Here is a 21576-nt window from a genome sequence, read left to right as displayed (position 1 = left end):
GTAAGAATTATTTCGTGCAACTGGAGTCAAGTAAAGGCTAAAAATTAAAATGGTGATTTTTTAATGTGTTCAGGGAAATGTTGACTAAAACACCTGAACAGTAATGGACCAAAATTTACTGAAAATTGCAGCTACCGTGTGTTGTAAACCAGTCGTTTGTACAAAACTTGAGTCCGAGTCGAGTTGGTATGCTAAAATTCAATTTGGGGCTCAAGGTATTGGCAAAATTATTGCCATTTTTATTCAAGTTGCATTACTGCCTTTTTATTTTCAAAAATGCGAACTTCTTGCCAAGTGCAGTTTTTTATCGAAAAGTGTGTTTTGATGGCTATATAAACTGGCTAAAGTAGGGTTTTTGAAACTTTTGTATTACGCGAACCCCTAAGGGTTTGCCATTAAGTTTTTGGAACAGACGCCACAAAGTACGTTACAAAATAAAAAGATTTAAGTAAACTGCTGTTTTTGGTCCAACGAATGTGATAGTGAAATTGAGTTTAACTATGCATTCAAGGAAAAGGCGCCAAAGCGTTGCATTTCAATTAAACTCTGTTTAAAAAAAATCTATTTCCTAAATACACAAATTTTTCAATTAGGCATTCATGGACCCATAAAACTAGTCCACGTACCCCTAAGGAGACACGGGCCCCAGTTTAATAACCCCAAGGTTAAAGGCTAAAAAAGCCATATTCTGATTTTTAGCAGAAAAGAAGATCTTTTTGCTGTTCAAAAACAGCCATTCTAACGCCCATGTACCAAAATAAATCGCTAAAAAATAAGATTTGTTTTTGCAGCTACACAACTCATATGCAGCAGGGCATCAAGTCCAACCCTTCCTTAGTAATCAAACTGAGGGCAACCTTCCTCAAACTGGCCTCGGGTCTCGAGTTGCCACTGCTTCGGATCAACCAAGCAAACAGCAAGGATCTCATGAGTGTTTCGCAGTATTACTCGGGCGAGCTGGTAGCATATGTGCGCAAGGTTGGTAACAGGGATTCCTTTTATACTTTGGAGCATAATGGTTTTTAGGTTGCAGTAAGACCTATACTAAGAATTTCAAAGCCTATAGTGAAATAGATAGCATTTTGAAAGTTTCTAATAACTCCTTATTCGTTTTCTACGTAGTTAGAATATTTCTTTTCATTTTCAACATAGGTTCAACCATTAAAAAATATTTATTTCGGCGCATAATGGTTTGAATTTGTCGTAATAAGAATACCAAATCCCATACAGAAGTAGGTAGCATTTTGTGAACGTTTCGAATATCTTTATTCATTTTCAACATAGTCATGTTTTATACTTGTTTTTGCTTTATTCCGACACACTAGAATGTCTTTAAATTATTTTTTTGAAATGGTTTTGACACCGGTATTTTTGCCCTTGCTTGGGTTAGGGATTATAAATAGAGTTACAAATTGGGTGAGGGTTGAAATTGTTACGAGCGTTAGTGATAAGTTAAGGATGGGGTTTAGGGTTGATAAAAGTTGTTTAGGACTCATTCTAGACATTTAGGTCTAACTTCGACTGGTTTAGGATTTATTCCGATTAAGACATTATTACGATTATAAGATATTGGTCCTATTTTGGTCTTATTCCGAACTGTTTTTTATTTCAACATTTTGGTCTTACGGCTAAAGTCCGTTTGCAGTAGTGCTTCAAGGGTGGCAAATATTGAAGTTTACCTAATCACTACACGGCATCCTTATCACATTGTCTGTACAACCCTGCTTATGCGCAGGTGCTTCAAATCATTCCCCAAACCATGTTCGGTCTCTTGGCTCGCGTCGTTAGAATCCAGACCTCTCAAATCCAGGAGCTTCCAACGAGATTGGAAAAAGACAAAATGAAGGAATTCGCACAGCTCGATTCCAGATACGAGGTTTGTTAAGATTTAAAGCTATACTCTTCTTTTGTTTGATCACTGTATTAACGTAATTTGGTATCGGTTCAAATCAGTGGTACTTTGACCCAAATTATCAGTTATCGGAATAAAATACCAAGTACCATACATCCCTGATTGTAACTCGATAAGCCTGATCTTTGTAAGTCCAGACACGTTTTAGAACATTTGAAAAATTAAAATAAATAAGAATATCAAAGCTCATACAGAAGTAGGTATTATTTTGAACGTTTCGTTCATTTCTTTATTCATTTTCAACATCTAATGTGATACCTACATCTGTATGGGCTTTGATATTATTATTACGTCTTACTACAACCTCAAACCATTATGCTCTAAAGAAAAAAAATCTGTTTTTTTTGCTATTTTTTAACGAAGGGAAAACTTGTTTAACAGGTGGCGAAACTTACCCACGGCATCTCTGTTTTCACGGAAGGTATCCTTATGATGAAAACCACTCTAGTCGGGATCATTAAGATCGACCCTAAGCAACTCCTGGAGGATGGCATCCGCAAGGAACTGGTGATGCAAGTCGCATCCGCTATGCACAGATCACTCATCTTCAACCCAAAAGCCAAGGTCAGCTTGTATTATGGATGTCTAATGATTTTGGATTTAAGCCGATACCCAAATGATTAAATCGGTACTTGTACGATTCTAGAGTGATGTTGGTTGGTAGTGATCAGATACCGATAAAATAGGAAATTCAGCCTTGATTTTGTGATGCGTAGCGATTTTTTCTACCACGACAGGCTAATTTATAAATAAAATAAAACGTAGGTTAACAACTGGAAGTAACTAAACTTGGCTAAAGGAAATTTTGGCTTAACAACCTGGGAAAAAATACTTGGACGTTCGATTTTATCTATTTTGCTTGTTTAATCCTTGTAATGACGTCATTGGGTAACGAAGCCGGTCGTGAAACTTCGCGATTACTAAAATATGTTTATACCAATAATACAGGATATTTTTTATTTCCCCTATGCTTATACGGGAAGCTATTAAGTAAAGCTATCGAGAGCAAAAACCTCATTTGCACATAGTTGGTCAGTAGATGCATAGTGAGGTAAAACTGTTTCCGTTATGCATCAAATAGGTCCCACCGGTTATATTCGTAACTTGCTGATACATTTCAGACGAACGAGTTGGCGCCGAGGCTTCAACAACTCCTTCAAACCATGGAAGGGTTCAGGAGATCGTTCGAGTATATACAGGTACACACTACAATGTGTTTTTTATTTGTAATACAATTAACCATCCTCAAGTCAAGCTAGGCCGCTTCGAAATTGGCAATTGAGGCCCAGAAACTTGGATATACCGTTTCAAGTTTTGTACCGATATTAGCCGGTAGTATGTTTTTACTTATCCGTTACCGTTGGCTAAGGATGTCCGATAGTATTAGATCGTAGACGATACCCCATGTCAAGTTTCGATACTCGTCCGATACTAAACAGCCTAGCAATGTTTTGAAAGACATCGGGAAATCCTGAAAACTGCTTTCTAGCAAAATCTACACAGTTCTAGAAATGTGGTTGAAAATGTTGTTCGTCTATTTATTACGGAAGATGGCCGACCCATATTTCGGTTGCATCCATAAATAGATTTAATCAGATACAAGTCAACAACAGAGGGTTTTTCAAGTTCTTAGCAAATTTCAACCTTATAACCTGAAAAAATACCTTAACGTTTTAATCCTTTGTTTTGATTTGTTTGAGTATACAGATGACGTCATTAGTATCGCATCAGATCGTGACACTTTTTGTGTAAAATATCGAACATTCCTACTGGTGGCCTTGAAATCAACTTTAAGTGATGAATTATTTTTTAAAAAGTTTTAATTTCGGGCTTTTAATTATGAAAAAATGCAGAATGCTGAAGAGCGAATGTCCGATTGTATGCTCGTAACACAGCCTTTGCTGTTTAATCAAACCTATATTTGGCGACTTTATTCTAATACATGTTTATTATTTATCTTGTTTTTCGCAGGATTACGTCAACATATACGGCCTCAAGATTTGGCAGCGCGAAATCTCGAGGATCATAAACTACAACGTCGAGCAGGAATGCAACACTTTCCTCAGACAAAAGGTTTGTAGGAAGCATATAAAAAACACAAACATCTGCTAATAAACTGAGGCCTTATCAAAATTTTCGCCTCCAAAGTATATCTATTTAGTAATACTAGAACCGTCGTGTATTTTTGATGGAAAAAAATTGACAAGAAAAATCTTTCATAACAACAAAACTAAAACGCCTTATAGCTACAGTTCACAGTATTCTGCAAATAATATTAAAATTTTGGACTATACTGCTTGGAGGTTGCAGTAAGACGTATAGTAGGAATATCAAAGCCCATACGGAAGTAGGTATCATTTTGAACGTTTCAAATAACTCTTTATTTATTTTCAACAGAATAGTCAAAATGTTTTACGTCGTGCTTTTATGTAATTTTGTGTAAAACCAGAATTAAATAAGCGTTCTGATTTGCTAATTCTACTTCAGGGTTGTTGAGCTCTTAACATAAAGCAGTATAGCAGAAACTAAAATTTAGGCTTTACAAAACAGTACAAAAGATTTTCCTTACCAGAGTTGGATCAATTGTAATTTGTAATTGTGATTAAGGCATTTTCATAATTGTAATCGTAATTTGCTAAAATTTTGGCTCAATACATGTTTTAAGAAAATTGAAGTTTCAATGCCGAAAATTGTAATTGATTTAATTAATTACAGTTTTTAATGTTATCTATACATTTAAGGGACGAATTATAATTGTAATTGTAATTGAACTGAATTTATGTAACTGATCCAACTCTAATCCCTACAGCCTCGCTTGCTGTTAGGCCACCTTACGTATCTTAGAAAAACAAAAAGCGCATAAGTTGAAGCATAATGGTTGGAGGTTGTAGTAAGACGTAATAAGAATATCAAAGCCGATATATAAGTAGGTTGCATTTTGAACGTTTCAAATAACTCTTTATTCATTTTCAACATAGCTATATTTTATTTCATTTTTCAACATAGCTATACTTCTGTATGGGCTTTGATATTCTTATTACGCATACGTTGTATTTTGTGTGTTTACCATGTTTTAAAGCTGCCCCGTTAATGTTACGTTTCTGTTTAGATACAAGACTACGAGAGCTTGTACCAATCCAAGGAAATCCCCATCCCCAGATTTCAACCGACCGATTCGTCGGTCAATTTCATCGGCAGACTAGCAAGAGAGATACTCAGGATGACTGATGGCAGGTAAATATACCTTTTCGAACCGTGTTTAAATCGTATTTCTGTTGCCATTGATGGAAAAAAGTTTTTTTTAGCATTATTTTTTTGTATATAATATATAGCTATTAAGGCTTACCATACATAAAATAAGCTTTAAAAATCTTTCCATATATTTAGGGTTTTGCAAAGACTCTTTGTTCTAACAAAAAATGGCAGCAGTTACTTATTTCATCCCATTTAGTTTACTTCTATTAATAGTTTCACTTCTATGTTTTTGTCGTTAATACATAATGTGTGTGTGTTGCTTTACCAGAACCACGTCTTACGTCGACTTGCTGGGGACGTGGTACGATATCAAGACGAAACAAGAAGTTCTCGACAAGCGGATATTTACAAGGTCGGTGTTTGGTACAGGGTTTAGGGATTAAGTTAAAAAAATGACTAGCGCTAAGGCCGCTAATGCTTATTACTATATTAGTATGTTTGTTCATATCACTGATGATGGCATGAGCATTTGCCGAAACGTTTGAATAATAAAGCATGTCGCTTTTTATGTCTATTTGGGCCGTTATTTTCACCATTAAACTTATGTTTGTTTATTTTTGTACTTTTGATAAAATAAATTACGTTGTACAATAGGGCTGCTAACAGCCGCCGTATTTTTTAGCAGGGTTTAAACGAGTCTACGGTTTTATAAGTTGAAAACGGCCAAATGAAGGTTTATAAAGAAAATTCCTAATTGGAAACACCTTTTAATATTTCAACCCAAGTTATATTTACCGAAATACTCAAGTCAAGACAGTCATTTTAACGAGTTCTGAATTTTACTCGGGAAAACGGATAATATATAATCGTTGACAAGCTTGCACATTGAAAAAAGTCATCTCATCTCAGCTTCGAATACATTTTCTAAAAAACAACGTTCGAGCTTCAATTATGTTTAAATTCTTCCAGGATCCAAGACAGCCTTGGAACTTACGGCATCTGTGGTTTGGATCGCTTGCTCTGCTTCATGGCGGCTCGCGAACTTAAGGTCATATTCCGGTCGATTCAAGCCAACTTTGCCAACAAGGCTTGGCTCACTTTGCTGGCTGAATTCACGAGACAGATTGAACCGCAAAGCAAGATTATAGGTGGGGAATTGACAAAGTCTGTTTTTGACGCTAGTGCGCTTATTATGGATTTATACCAAACATTTTATATCATTTACCTGTTTCAATTATTGTGTGTATTTTTTTAACGGCATTTAACGGTTACAAATTTATTTTATTTTTTTTTTGTCTCATTTCACAGTTAGTTAAACGGTTAAAAAAGTGTTTTTTTGAGTTTTTAACGATTGGAAACTTAGCTTTATCTTGTGTTATTTTATTTTTATTTGTTTGCCACAGATTTAGTTTCTTGGCGTTCATTTCAATATCAAACACACCAAATTCTAAAATCTAGCGTTTTTTTATGATACATTTTATTCTTTAGTATGTTAATTTCATTCAACCGTTACAAAGCCATTTTTCTTGTGTTATATTTACACTGTTAAGCTAATAATTTCACAATTCTCACGAGCTATCTCAATTTTATTCAATCACTATACATACAGTTTTCTATCTTGTTATTTGTATGGTTATAAATTTAGGTATATATTTTGTTATTTTATGTCATAAAAACGCATTAAATTAAGTTTGGTGACATGACATTTTGCGCCTTTTTTACCACTGTCTTAGTTTTTCACATAATGCTTTAACCAAATAACAAACCCAGTTTATTAGCGTGTTCTTTGCAGACAACCCATCCCGCCTATACACCAGCATGTTGCAGAAATCGAGTTTTCTGACAAATCTTTTTTTTCCAAACTTAGTTTTTTGCATATTGCGTTAACAACTGAATAAACCCAGTTATTTGCGTGTTCTTTGCAGACAATCCATCCCGCCTATACACCAGCATGTTGCAGAAATCGGTAAAGGTGTTGGGTGCAATAACAGACGGGGTTCTGCGTCTTGGTCAGATCCAAATTATCCGTCAGCAGATCGCCAACGAAATCAACTTCTCGTGCAAGTTTCACGCAAAGGCGCTCGCCTCCGGACTCAACACAATGAATAAGTGAGCTGAAACTCTTTTCGATACTACCACTTGACCCCGGGTTTCGGCTCCGATCCGATATTATCGGACTTCAATAGCTACAAGTGTGGAAAATACCGCAAGTTTGGCGTCTTTTAACGAACGCTTTTTATCTGACTGAAATAGATCAGTAAATAAATGAGCAAAAAAAAATATTGCAATCTGTTGAAATATTTTCTGAATAAACTTTTACAATGACAGATACTGATCTAAGATTTACTAAAATTATTAACTTTGATGTACTAGATCACTAGAATATTTGAAAATGTACTGTCATCATAAAAAAATTGTTTGCTCATTTATTTACCGACTCATTTTAGCCATATAACAAGCTTACACCAAACAGAAACTTTCTTCACCTTTATGTATTAAAATAACAGAGAATGTATGCGCAAGACAAAGCTCATTCGATTCAATGTGATACTTTTTATATCAAACTTAAACTGTTTTAATTTATAAGTTTGGACAACGTTTTTGCGAGGTTTAAAATTATGGTTACGTTTGCATTATTTATTTTTATTCATATTAAACAATCTTTGAAAACGTTATCCCAACGTTTGCTCAGTAGGCTAAATATCATACGAACCTAACTGACCTTTTCAACGACCAAAACACTGTCACAAGCCGTCGTTAAAAACGCAACAACCTTTGTTTACTACGACATTAATAATAATCAGCCGTCGTCGCCAGATTACAGCAATAGCATTGCGTCGTTTTAACTGTAAACATCCTCTCACCAGGTCTCTACTGACTGCAGTACAAGCGCATTACGAGGACCAGAGCAAGCCCTACCCAAGCAAAGACAACCCGATGATGTCCGAATTAGCTTCGTTTCTCGATGCAACCGGATTCGGAAACCCGCTGTCGAAAATATACGTGGCCACCAAGTACGAGCTGTTGCGCATTCCTTTTTATTTGTCTTTTATTAGCAAAGATCATAAGATAAAACTAGCTGGTTCCAACGATAAATTGCCATAGGTGATCTTTGTCAGCTATAAAATAACTCAAGGTAAAGAGATATAAATTGTCTTGGTTATTCTCGATGCTACCGGATTCGGGAAACCCGCTGTCGAAAACGTCGCTACCAAGTGGGAACTGTTTAGGCCAGTGGTTCCCAAACTTTTTTGGCTGGCGGCATACTAAAAATATGTTAAATATTCCGCGGCACACTTTTAACAGAACAACAATTGAGTCATTTTACAATCGCCCTTAACACATGACAAACTATATGTAAACATCTCAATATGATTAATTTGTAATGGGTAGTGGGTAGTGCGTATTTAAGTCTAAAATGCTTGCGTGTATGCCTATTGCTAGTACAATAACTCTATTGACAATTTTCTCGAGCCACAGTAGTGTCACACAGTTTGGGAATCACTAGTTTAGGCGATTGGTCTGCATTTCAAAACCACTAAACCTTCAATAAAACTGCTAAAGCCATTATATTTGATAAAATCGTAATTTCGCTGTCAACAGACGTTTTGGCAATACCTCAAATCTTTACACTGATGATGAAAATTTGTTCACTCATGATGCCATTAGGTATTGCCGAAACGTTTTTTATGAAATTACTAAAAAAACGTTTTTTATGAAATTACTAAAAATTTGTATTGAAATTACTAAAAAAGCGTGTATTGTGTTCCAGGCACTAAACTTTAATGCTTGAATGACAAAGTCAGTCGCTTCGCGGCTAAACATGTTTTTTTGTTTTCCAAAAAAGGCACAGGTATAGATTACAGGAAAATGGCAACAAAAAATATAATTATTGTTAAACACATTTTAACAAAAAGTAAACACCAAGTAGGAATTTTGAACGCGTTACGCTGTGTCAAGTACAAATGACGCTTCAATGGGAATTAAATAAAACAATCCATTTCTACGAAGAAACGTGTTTTTGCGTATTCAGCAATTTAAAAATGCGAAACAATCTTTAATATGTAATAAGAATATCAAAGCCCATACAGAAGTAGGTATCATTTTGGACGTTTCGAATAACTCTTTATTCATTTTCAACAGTTATTCGAAACGTCCAAAATGATACCTACTTCTGTATGGGCTTTGATATTCTTATTACGTCTTACTACAACCTCCAACCATTATGCTCCAAAATCTTTAATATGTTTGTTTAATTATTAAATTTTAAAAGTAACGAACTTCGCCGCCAACTTTTTTTTGCGAACTATTTGAATGACAGTAATGCTTAAGATTGGTCAAAGTCGGTTATTTTTTGTGAAGAACTTATATTCGTCTTGAAATGAGAAATCTGTAAATAAAGGAAACGCCATAAAAAACAATTAGTGTTCTGTAAAAGGAGCTTTTGGGAGTCTAATTACATTGATTTTAAGCAACATATTTGTAAAGCATTTTTAACTTAAACAATTGTTTGTTTTTTTGCCAGACAAATTCCCCACCTTCCGTTGTTGTGCCTTCTCATTTCCATCTCACAGCTGCAAAAACTCCAGTACAACAAGGCAACGTGTAAGTTAAATTTATATTAACACAATCATATAAATTTTGCACTTGAATACTGTAGCCGCAAAACGGTTATTTTATTCATTCGAAAATTAAAAGTTCGTCTTTCGATTAAATATAGCTTGGGAATATTAATGTAAAATTACGTGTCTTTTCGGTATAGCTGTGTCGTAATTACATATTTATTTTCTTTCTAATAATTTACATGGCTTAAAATTTTACCGGATTAATAATAATGGGTCAGGATCGTAATTGTATTTATAAAAAATCTAAGACCTTGTAATTTTATAAAGGTGCAGCAACAGCATGTGGCCTGTACTTATGCACAAGTTTTTTCAAATTAACAAATTCTAAAAAAAAACATACTGGATTTAAACGAAATACCGCTAGCCGCAAAATTGTTTCATAATAATCCTACCTCTCTTCTCAGGCGGGCTGATTTGCAAGAACGTCAAAGACGGAATTGACGCCCCGCCATTCGTCCGTGGAATGCTCACACTTCTCAAGCAGTTCCACCCAAACGAAACGAGCTGTTACTTGAAGATGATCGGACAATATATAAGATCACACGTTGACGCTTCAGCATCTGGGTAAAATCTATTTAGCTTCGCTTTCAAACACAACTATCAAACACTAGGGTTCTGCCCGTAAAAAGATACTCTGTCTGTTTTTTTTTTAGTTTGATTTAGCCGGTTTTCAATTATTTGATTTTGTTGCCTAGGGTAAAAATTGCGTTTTTTTTACAATTTATACATCGAAACTGGAGTAATCTACAAATACTGATGCACTTGACAAACTCTAAACGATTTCTTTAAACTAAGCAGCCAAAACAAATTGATTTGATGCGAAAAAGGTCGTACTTTAAGTTTTAAATGCTTGAGTTGTCCTTCAACCATGGCGAATATTATAAACAATTTACCGTGAGATTTAAGTATGTTTATTTTCCAATAAACACACTATGTTTTAAAGTCTTCTGGTGTAGCGAAGTTATTTGGGTGAAATAATAGAAACAATAAAATGAAACTTATAAAGAAGTGTGCCTAAATACAAACTTGCCGTTTAGTTGTACCTTATTGTAGTTGTTCAGCCGACTAAAAGCTAAAAGGGCGTTAGTTGTCTACAACACAGTTCAAGTGATTTCCAAGCTTATACCGGCATAACGCCTTATTTTTTTACGCTTGTTGATTAAAACTTTGATATTTTAGGTCGAAAACTCTGGATCTTTCGGGTGAGGTTGTGAGCAGTTGCGCTTTCCTGGAGGAATTCATGTTTCACGGGCAACTCAATAAATCCGTGAGTGGCCTTTCTTCCGGGTTGCGAGTTGTTTAAATATACAGAGCTTGTATCATTAGCCGAGTTCATTTGGTGTCGGCAGCAAACATTTATTTGCTAAAGGGGTTCACAGCATAACGTGTTACCGGAACAAAGATCCGGTTTAGTTATGAACACTTTTATGAAAAAATGGAGCACTTTGAAAAGAGGCAAAATTGGTTTGTTCGAGGTTTTTTAATATAATTCGGGCGAAACAGTATAAATGGCACGGTCACAAAAACAAAAGGTGATTTTTTGCAACAGGACCTTCCAGATTCAAAGACATTTAGGACTCAAAGAGATTTTGTGGCAACCCTCTTTGCATAACAACATAATACAGCAAAGAAACCAAGTCACAGCATTAACAGAATTGAAACATTAGAAGGAACTTATTTCTTAAATAATAAACATTTGCAATACAAAGTAAACTAACGACTGACATCCGTGTGGTAGATTAAATATATTAGAAACACAATAAAAAAGAGGATTACTCCGTTTTTTTAATCGATTGTATATGTGCATTAAAGGCTTTAACCTGAAAAAGATACTGCTCAATTATAAAACCCCTTTTCATTCGCCAAAAGTTTCTTTATGCAAGTCAAAAGTCTATTTTTAATATTTCCTTGTTAGGACCTGGACAGCCAAGTTCCGTCTTTCCTCATGGACGAATTCCGCGGCAGCGCAGTTTCCACCTAATTCCACCTTTTTGCAATATCTTGCAACGAAAAGCAAATCCATCCAACGTGCAATCACCCGAAGAAAGATTATCGGGAATTTTCCCAAGAACACAAAAATCACTGTCCTTCGACGCTCTTCGGCGTTTATATCTCTGTGTGCAATAATCATCTTTGCGTGTGTGATTCTTCTGAGCTCAATACTTCATCCAATCGTCCAAGTAAACGCAGTTTTCCGGCGAAATTTCGCAGCCGACGCGGCATTGGTGGAATACCTGCAAAAACAGCCACATTTTTCTGTTAAACTCTTGTGTTGACGATTATGGCAATTGATTTATCTTTTATTTTTAAAGCAATTCTTGAATCAATCGACGCTAAATCAGAAATTTTCTGAAAAATTTCAAGTGATTTCATAGCGTATTTATAGGAAAACGGTTTTTGTGATAAGTTTAATGTTTTTTATGATAGGCCAGCAGCAAAAATTGTTTCTACCGGCCCCATGGCATATTGCTTTAATAAAGCTAAAAATGATTGATTTATCTTTGAAGTTCGTAATTCAATTTAAAAAAAAATTTCTGGGAAAATTTTTATTTCAGGTGATTTTTTAGTGTATCTAGTGATTTGCTAGAATTTTTATATTGTAGTAATGACTTTAGTCGTGTCACCCATTATTAAGTTTCACGTCTAGCAGCTGTCACCAGATTGCATCCAATTAATTCTTCCAGCCCGCGGCAAACTGCTAAAATGAAGCTAAGCGAGGGTAATAATAGTAGGTGAAAGAAATGTTTGTCGTATGCAAATCTAAACAAAATATTAAATTAAACAGAATTCGACACAAATTTGATATTCGCTCTGCCCTCTTCAGTTTTATCTCTCTACAAGGAGATGATAGACGTTTTAAAATTAGAAGAGGTTTTGTACGTTTAAAGCCGTTTCCTTGACTTTATACAAACTGATAAATGTCACAAAAAGGGTTTACATCACGAATCTGTTTTCGGAAAAGCATTGGTGACCCCTGCTCTATAGTAATCGACATCAGTGTTACTTTTGCGTGATTTCACAAAAAATAAAACGAAAAAACCTTTCGTACCGGGCAAACCGAGCACGGTGTTCGTGTAATTCCAGCCGAAATAACCACTCCTTTGGTCGCCTTGAAGAGTTTTTTGGTCTCCCCGTCAGCCGCAGGTACAACCGTCATCTCAACCTTACCGTCGTATATCAGCGTGTTTAGGATGGTTTCGATGTCGTCTGTTGAAAGCGTCACCTAATCATAGAGTAGTTGCAGCTTAGGTCAGGCGACTGTGTGACCTACAATATTGCTAGATCGCACAGTTTACACGACAAAATGATATTTATATTTACAGTTTATTCCGTAACAGTAAATGCCAAGCCGGTGTTGAAAACAAGTCATTTACATACAAAAACTTCATAGCCAGCTACAAATTGATGTCATACATTCATCCGCCTACAATACATGGCTTTGCGGCCATATCAGTTTTGAAATTTGATACTGCGCACGTCGGACTCGGGTAGTCTTGTTCAAACCGACTTCGCACCTCTGATTAGAGCGAATTAACTTCAAGTCAATTCATTGATATATAAAAACGTTAAACTATTAAAATTGGAAACTCGTCCGATAACCCAAATAAAATAACATACAACAACATATAGAAAACTTATTGTTTTATGTTCAAAATGTGAGATAAATAACCCAATTTTAAAATTTCTTAAATAAAAACACTGAATGGAGTCCAAGTAAAGCCAAGTAGTCAACTCAAGTGAAGTCATTACAACGATGTTATTTGCCGCTAATAGTATTTCAAGGTGGTTTATCCCACAAACAAATATACAGACGCGTATACAGTATTCCTTTTCAAAATTCAAGTAAGTTACAGAAATGACGCCTAAAACTGACAAATGCAGTGTTCCGAGTTCTGCGAATACAATTAACCCGAAGTTAAAGTAGAAGTTAGCTTTGCGTTTATACGATTCAAGTTTTTCTGCGAAACAATGATGTTGCCCTAGGTGTAACTGATATACGGGTCAGTTAAGTTTGTTTCAACCGTTGTAATTAGGTTGTTAGACATTCGTAAATCGAAATATAGCTTACGACTGTGAGTTCAAACCTGAAATTTATAAGCATGAAACAATTACAGAAGCCAATAATTGACCAACCTTAACTAGTTTTCTGGGGTTGCGCCTATGACTAATGTTTTTTCCGTAAACCGATTTTTATCATGACCAACCGAAAGGTTAATTTTACCTTGCTTATTCCCAACTTCTGAATGAAGTCTAGAACTTCTTGTGATGAACAAAACGATGACGCGTTCTTTGCCATAGGTGTCAAAGAATCCTGAAAAATAAAATAATTTGTTTGCTTAAAAGGTATATTTGACATTTTGTGTATCTGGTAAAAAAATCTAAAGGTAAATATTGTTGTTCGAAAATACTAAACAGATTGTAAGATAAATGACTTAGGGATTTAGTTTCCTAACTTGAGCCGACGCGGTGTCGGTGGAATAACTGCAAAAAAATCCCAAGTTCTGTTAAACTCTTGCGTTAATCATTGAATGATTGGCAATAGGCAATTGATTTATCTTTCACTTTTAAAGCAAATTCGTCAATCAATGCTAAAGCAGAGATTTTGTAAGAAAATTACTATTTTAAGTGATTGTTTAGCGTATCAACAGAAAAAGATAGAATTTGTATTGCAGTAATGACATAATAACTCTAGTCTGTCACACGCAATATATCGTAAAGTGCTTCGCAAATCGTAATCTCTAACGACAACGTTTTACCTATTTTTATGACAGGACATTTTTGCAACAGCGGTTACATTTAATGTACCGGTATCTGGTGAAAAACATAACGGTAAATATTTCGAAACAGACTGTATGACTTGGAGATTTAGTCGCCTAACTTGACGTTAATGAAAGCAAAACGCTACAGGTTTAGAATGCTAACATCACAATCGACCAATTTAAAACGTGTATTAGAATACACCAGTAATACTACCACGTGGTAATGGATACCCAATCGAATTATTGTATCGGTGTTAATAGCCATTACAAAAGGCAGTGTTGAATTGGAGTTAATTTAGGCTGGCCACGGTTTTCTAATTTGGAGTTGAATTTCTTCAAAAATAGAAAATTAACAATAGACCATAACTAGGACTTCGCACTTTTAGGTGCATCTGTGCACGTTTTAATTTTTGGTATAATGCTTTTTCTTTTTGGATCATGCGGTAATAATGACGTTATTTGATATTGTATTCTATCCCTGAGGTTGCTTGTACTAACAGATTGAGCAACCATTGACGTATGGCTGTTTCTCGACTCGCTGCTCTCTGAGCCTGCATAGCTCAGTTGGTAGAGCGACGGTCCAGGCATGACCGGAGGTCGTGAGTTCGAACCTCACTGCGGGTGCATCATAGATCAACAGATTTGGTGAGTCTGCAATGGCTTTCGGTGTACTATCCTTATCCCTAGTTTGGGTTGCATTTTAAGCCAATCAAACTAAAACAGAACAACAGAGCGGCCATATACACTTCACCCACGTCTTTCTCGGCGTTTTCCAGCTTCTGTTGCAACAGTTTGTGGCACTGTTGGCCCAAAACCTCGACGAATTCGGACTCGAAGTCTTGGTCGCTGTACCAGGCCCCTCCCGTAACTGACCGGTCCGGTTGCAGATTGAACAACATGTACACTTTCTTTTTGGAAGCCTGGAAGAGTTATTTTTGGTTTTATTAAGTGTTATTTAATTGCATTTGATTATTAAAAGCTGTGTAAGCTACAGTTAGATGCTTGTTGATATTTGGTGATGTTTAAATGGCCTGCTTGTTGTTTGAATACCTCCTATTTTTTGCCATTTGATATTTCCAGCCAAGAATAAGTCTTTGTGGGTAAACAACTTGATTTTACTTTTGTACTTTAATTTTTAGAAGTTCAATATTATTTTTTTTAGCAATCATATGACTTAAAATTGACTTACGTCACTAATAATTTCGACTGGGGCGACTTGCTATTTGTTAAAATGACTTGAATCTGGTTAGTATTGTAAACAAGCAATTTTGAAATGACTTGTCCGAGTCAAACCTTTTTGAGTAAATCACTTGTCAAATCCCAATCCAGTCATTATGAGAGTGTCCTTGTCATAAAAATCTACTAAAATTGATAACTCGCCTGTTTTGAGCAAACACTTGAATAAAAATAATATAAATGCAATATATACACAGCAAGAAAATTGTTTTACGTGCAAAAATTAGGATAAATAACCCAATTTTATGAAAAAGCTTAATGAAAACACTTCGTTTCAACCCAAGTCATTTTTTAAACGACCATTGATTTATACAACACAGGATCCGGCAATTTCACAAACGACGTGTTTCTCACAGTACAGAATACCTACCGCTACTGACTTGACTGCTTTGATCAGTTTCTTGCTCTCAAGGTTTTTGAGGATTTTGTTCACTTCAGTTAACATCAGGTTGCATTTGTAGCGAATCTCCCTCGTCCAAATCCCCTTATTGCCGGCCGTCTCAATAATCTGATAGACCAACTTTTCGTGGCGATCTACTCCCTTGATATTGCTATTATTAAAAGAAGTTAAACACATTTAAAACATTTAGAATTTTATTTTGAGTAAGTAAAACTTTTTGTAAATATCAAATCTATGAAGTAATTAGCCGTTTACAATCATTTTTTTAAATAAATTTTTAGGGATATCAAAACTCTACCTACAATTATCATGTGTAGGCTTCAATTATTCATTAACACAGTATCTCAAAGTACAACCTTCAGCCATTATCCTCCAAATGTTTTTGTTATTTTTAGGGGTTTAGATTACAAGCCGCTCGTTGGAAGGTAATCAAATATTTCCATAGTATAACTAAAACAAATATTTTCACCTTGCACTATGGTGTCAGGGCCAAAACGAAGTTATTGTACGCATTTACAACGAAAACAAAAAGTCATAACATTAACAACCCATTTTTCATACTGTTGCTGTTGAAATACACTCTTGCTAAATCTATATAACGCAACATATAAAAACACCTTATAGCAACTTAATTGTTTGCTGTGAAAAAATGAAATAACTACCAAATTCAATAAAATATTTTAAATGAAAACACTGTTGAACCAACATCATTTCTCAAAAGAATTTAGTCAAATTTAAATATCTTTCTCAAAACAAGTAAAGTCATTTTAAAACAGTGATTTTAGTGCACTTTGACTAAGGCATTACAACACGTGGAATTTATAACCATAGGCACATTGAACCTGTTTGCACAGCACACCAGTGCAATGTAAAGAAAATATACCAATGAGTCATAAAATAAGAAATCAGTCATATCACTGACTTCCTATAAAATGTTTCCTGCAAAACCAAATGAAGACTGAAATAACCCTTAAATTTTAAACATCTGGTTCTCAACCTTGACCAAGGGTGCCCCCCTAACTGGGTAACAATTAAAAAAATATATAAAGGGTGTTCTGTTAAACCCTATGGGGGGAGGGACATGGTTAAAAAAGGTCTAGGCCTCTTTGCAATTTAAAATATTTATTATACAAGTATTACCTTGCAGTGGAGCTTTTCATTCGATAAAGCAACCCAGATGAACCTTTTAGAACTTCAATTTTTCCCTTTGAACACAGAATTTTTAATAGTAGTAGATTAAACAAATATTCTATGTGAGTAAAGCTTATACAAGGTATGCATGCCACTTACAAAGTATAAGCAGAAAACAAACTATATTTTGTCCTTAACCTTAACAAAGAACATTTGCTTTAATTAATCTTCCTATACAACTACAGCAGTGGTTCCCAACCTTTCTGGGTGTACGGTACCCCTCATAAAATATATATAGTTAGCTTCTCCCATACTAGCATTTTCGCCCAGTGGTAAACTGTGATGTCACAATAACCCAGTTTGAAAATACACACTCAATTGTGCACTTTGTTGAAAAACATTCCTTATTTGTAGCACTCCACTGTACATAAAAATTGTATCAAGGCCACCAGTAGAGCGACATTAGAATCCAAAGGGATTTTAAACTCTCGGTACCCCAGTTGGGAACCACTAAAGTACACATTGCAATTTTTGTGTGTGTTTCCAAGCATACCATAGTAAGAAGTCGGTTGATCGCTGTAACCCTTTGCCTCACATCTACGGAGGGAACGGAACTTTCGATCATCTTGTCAGTCACTCCTTTTTTGTTCTGGGCACACAGACTGATGATCCTTTATAATAACTTCCAATTAGTTATTTTGACATATTGTCAATTTAACATATTTTTTTCTGTTGTTTTTTAACATGTGTTTTTTGGTCTTATTTCTCCAGTTGGTGTCCACACAAACAATTACGAAAATGAATGCACTATAAAAATTTTGTCTGCCAAAGATTTTTATTATATGTGCCAATGTTTTAATGACTTATTCAAGTAATTTTAATCAGGGCAATGAACTTGCAACTTGGCAAAAAAAATATACATGCAACCAAACAATGTTATTGGGCTTTATTTCTTTTTTATTGTTTTGCAGCATAGGATATATTTTTCACTAAGTTGCACATCACAATGGAATAATTGAAAAAAGCAACTTGACTGTAATTTATATTTTGAACAAAAAAATTGTGTTTTTAATTTTTTATGTAAATAGTAAAGCCTCTCTAGCTGTGGTTACCATTCAGAATTAGTAAGGGCAGTGGTTCTCAACCTGTTTAGCCAACGCACTTATTTCCTATTAGCATACGTATTGTCGGATTCAAGTAAAGGAATAATAAATAAGTTGTTACGATACTATATCAGCAACGTAAAGGCGATTTATTTATTGACACACTTGCAATTTTATAAGAGTTTAAAATGCATCAATCCAGCTCTGGAACATAAACTCTGTGGTTTGTACAGATAGAAATAGAACAAGATTTTCTAAGTTAATATGCTTGTGGACTCATATATAAAACGTTTAACATTCTCAAATTAGTCTGTGGCCAGGGGGTTGATAAACACTGAGTTAGGGCTTTAGCATAGTAACATTAAATAAGAAAAACAAAAACTTACTCAGTCTCCAGTGCTAAAGCATCTACATTTTCCTGCTTTGGTTGTATGTCAGCCATATTTCGACATAGAAAAAAAGCTATGCTTGAAAATAATTATATTTTTGAGTGACGATAAACAAAGCAACAATTATTATAGGTATCTGCAGGGCGATACAATCGACTGAATCCACATTGGACTACACACATGATAAAACACACCTGTTTTTTTCTGTAAACGACTAAAAAAGGGTTTTTTGCAATGCTGAATATTGCAAATATGGCAGAAACATGCTGATAGGGTTCAATTAAAGAAAGAACTTTTTGGGAGTGTTTGAATGCTATTCTGTTATATTAACGAAAATGTATTTTTTACATATTAGAACACGTCACACCACCAAAAATATTTGTTTAGTTGGTGCCTTGTGAACTTTTTTTGTTGTAATTAGAAGGCATATATAAATATTATACAGTATATGCCTATGTTAAATATTTCAATTACAAAGCAACAAATAAAATAAGTTCACCCATTAGTGCATTAAAGAAAAAAAATGCAGTTTTAAAGATAAGATACTTCAGAAAATACCAAAAAACACACGTTATATGTACATGTATATAATAAATACACAGTACATATTCAAGAGAAAGCAGATTTTGATAAAATTCTCAAGAGCAATAGAAAATAAAGGAACCAAATAGAACGAGTTTTTCTACGATAAGTTATTCAGCTTTCACTGTTTTGCCTTTAACAACGGGTTCTGCCTTTTGCAAAAACTTGACAATGTGCTGCAGCTGTTCATGAGTGACTTCGACGTCTTCTTCGTTGACCATTTTAATGATTTGTTTCGCTTCGGAAACATCGATATGTCCGTCGCTGTTCGTATCCAGGATCTTTATGATTTCCATCAGTCGGTCGTCCGGAATGTCTTTAAACGACTTTATGGAGCGCATCATTTGCTGAACGGACACCAAGTCGTTTAGCTGCCGCTTCTGGATGTCGGTGGCTTGGTCTTCACGTTCGAGCGACGCTAATGAGTTTTCCATTTTGCCGATCATCTTACTGATGCGATTCTGGATTCTCCTGCTCGCTTTAGCGTCCTTTCCGATAAGTTCATCTTCCAAGGTCTTCAGCTCCGTGTTGAGCGATTCAACGTCGCTTTGGTATTCTTCAACGTCTTCACGAAGATCTTTAAGATCAGACTTCACCGTATCAATGTCCTCCTTTTCCCCACTGATCTTGTCAATTGCCATGTCGATGGCGTCGATGTCCTGTGTCGTTAGCTTCTTGCTGTCATCGCAGATCACTCGCGCTTTGTCGGTAAGAACCGGCGCAGTATCGACCAGGATATCTTTGTCTTTTTCATCCTTTGGCTCCTTTTCGACTTCCGGAACTGGGTCTGTTGTTGCCGCTTCTTCTGGCTGTTGCTTTTCTTCCTTCTTAGCTTTCTTCGATTGCTCTTTAGCAATAGAAGCGTCGCTTTCAACAGCGGCGTTGTACCTGGCCGTGTTATCAGCTCTTTCCAAATTCAGCTCGGCAGCGCGAACGGCAGCTTCGCCAGCAGCACTGTCCGACATGGACGAAATAGCCTCTTTCAACTTTGCCTCGACTGGAACATTCTCGGAAAGGTAGAGCACCCGGCTGAGTAGAAGCAAAGAATTGGGAACGTCATGGTTAATGTGCAAGTCCACCCACTCGGACAATTGCTGTTTTAGACGCATGCGTGAAACACCAAGTGCCCTCATTCCGCGATCCTGTGAGGCTGTCACCAACTCTGTTGTTGTCAGACTGTCGACGCCTTCTTGTTGGATGAGCATGTCGTCTGTGTGAAGTCGTTGCAGCTTCATTTGTAAGAGAAACCGGAGCAGTTCGTTTGTGCCCACCGCTGGCACTTTGAGCAGTCTACACAGTGCTGTAAGCTGCTGTCTCGTAAGATTATCCAGGGTAAGTTGATCTTCGAACAGCTTTGCATGCTTTATTATTTCGTCGTTCGTGGGTGGTTCATTGTTGTCCCGAACTTTTTGGAAAAAGGCAACAAAGTTTTGAGCTGCGTCGTTCTTTTTGGATGATTTCTTGGCGCGCACTGCGATATCTTCGACAGTGTCTTGCAAAAACTTTGCCATTTCCAGTTTCAGCTTAAGTTCTTTCTTGAAACGCTTGTCCTTTGAATCGGACGACTCAAATGTTGAAGGTAGCATGTTCGGGAACAACTTTAAAGCAAAAGGTAGTGCAAATTCAGCAAAAGGTATAATAATGAATATCGAGAACGGAGCCAATCTGAAAATATCCGACACAGCTCGGCGAAATTGATTTCTCTCACGACGTACAACTGTCTTGCCATTAAAAAGCTTCCATAGAGTTCTGGCGGCAATTCTAGAGTCGAGAAAAAGCAAACGGAAGCCATGATAGTAGTGCTTGACCTCGAGCCAAATTCGCACTAGTAGGGATTTCTTTTCGGGCACTGGGACTGCCTTTTCAGAAGAAGAAACACTGGCTTCAGTGGCAGGTTGGGCTTGGGCAGGAGTTTGTTTTTGTTTTCGCTTTTCCTTGAGGGAGTCCTCAACTTTTGACTTGTCATAGTATATTACAGAAGTGTGGATACTTCTCACATAAAAGTTCTCTGTTATCGATCGCGGACTCGGGTTATAAAGCACCGGCCGACTTTCATTGTGTATTTGGTGATTTGAAAAAGCAGTTTTTAATGCAGTTTGTTGATTGTAGAAACACTTTCTTCTGAGCAGAGTAAATTGAACACTGTTTGTCCGCAGAACTGTGCAGCCTCTCATCAAAACCATTTTAGTTCACTAATTTTATAAATATTACGTTAAAGGATATGTAAAAATAGCTAAGCAAAA

The 21576-nt window shown here is 35.8% G+C and overlaps 3 protein-coding genes across 3 annotated transcripts in view; 1 reads left to right on the top strand and 2 right to left on the bottom strand.

The window, feature by feature from the left end:
• LOC146139231 (WASH complex subunit 5-like) overlaps nt 1-12037 on the top strand; it is a 24636-nt gene extending 12599 nt beyond the window's left edge. Inside the window, exons 13-26 of the mRNA XM_083392330.1 lie at nt 792-978; nt 1736-1876; nt 2294-2476; nt 3034-3111; nt 3884-3985; nt 5022-5146; nt 5436-5519; nt 6077-6255; nt 7033-7216; nt 7975-8121; nt 9633-9712; nt 10137-10296; nt 10912-10999; nt 11648-12037. Coding sequence (XP_083248456.1) covers nt 792-978; nt 1736-1876; nt 2294-2476; nt 3034-3111; nt 3884-3985; nt 5022-5146; nt 5436-5519; nt 6077-6255; nt 7033-7216; nt 7975-8121; nt 9633-9712; nt 10137-10296; nt 10912-10999; nt 11648-11713 — 1804 coding nt within the window. The 3' untranslated portion in view covers nt 11714-12037. The remainder of the gene's footprint in view (nt 1-791; nt 979-1735; nt 1877-2293; nt 2477-3033; nt 3112-3883; nt 3986-5021; nt 5147-5435; nt 5520-6076; nt 6256-7032; nt 7217-7974; nt 8122-9632; nt 9713-10136; nt 10297-10911; nt 11000-11647) is intronic.
• LOC146139230 (DNA-directed RNA polymerase III subunit RPC6-like) lies at nt 11450-18826 on the bottom strand. Its single transcript, XM_083392333.1, has 8 exons — nt 18749-18826; nt 17813-17930; nt 17269-17333; nt 16099-16279; nt 15248-15412; nt 13955-14044; nt 12782-12955; nt 11450-11966 (listed from the first exon to the last, which is right to left on the bottom strand). The coding sequence occupies exons 1-8, from the start codon at nt 18802-18804 to the stop codon at nt 11889-11891; spliced, it is 927 nt and encodes a 308-aa protein (XP_083248459.1). The 5' UTR covers nt 18805-18826; the 3' UTR covers nt 11450-11888.
• On the bottom strand, nt 18825-21576 carry LOC146139229 (mitochondrial proton/calcium exchanger protein-like). Its single transcript, XM_083392331.1, has one exon. The coding sequence runs from the start codon at nt 21514-21516 to the stop codon at nt 19444-19446; it is 2073 nt and encodes a 690-aa protein (XP_083248457.1). The 5' UTR covers nt 21517-21576; the 3' UTR covers nt 18825-19443.

Source organism: Ascidiella aspersa, chromosome 6 (assembly GCF_963924565.1).
Source record: "Ascidiella aspersa chromosome 6, kaAscAspe10.2, whole genome shotgun sequence".
NCBI classification, from domain to species: Eukaryota; Metazoa; Chordata; class Ascidiacea; order Phlebobranchia; family Ascidiidae; genus Ascidiella; species Ascidiella aspersa.
Note: the sequence above shows the minus strand (reverse complement) of the source record. Positions and strands in the feature narration are given on the sequence as shown.

Coding starts and splice junctions, on each gene's coding strand:
- LOC146139230 (XM_083392333.1), bottom strand. CDS start 18,804: ATGGCTGACATACAACCAAAGCAGGAAAATGTAGATGCTTTAGCACTG. Junction 16,280..17,268: donor ATGAAAAGCTCCACTGCAAG/GTAATACTTGTA, acceptor TTTTAATAATAG/CAATATCAAGGGAGTAGATC. Junction 14,045..15,247: donor TGGAAAACGCCGAGAAAGAC/GTGGGTGAAGTG, acceptor TTTATTTTTCAG/GATTCTTTGACACCTATGGC.
- LOC146139229 (XM_083392331.1), bottom strand. CDS start 21,516: ATGGTTTTGATGAGAGGCTGCACAGTTCTGCGGACAAACAGTGTTCAA.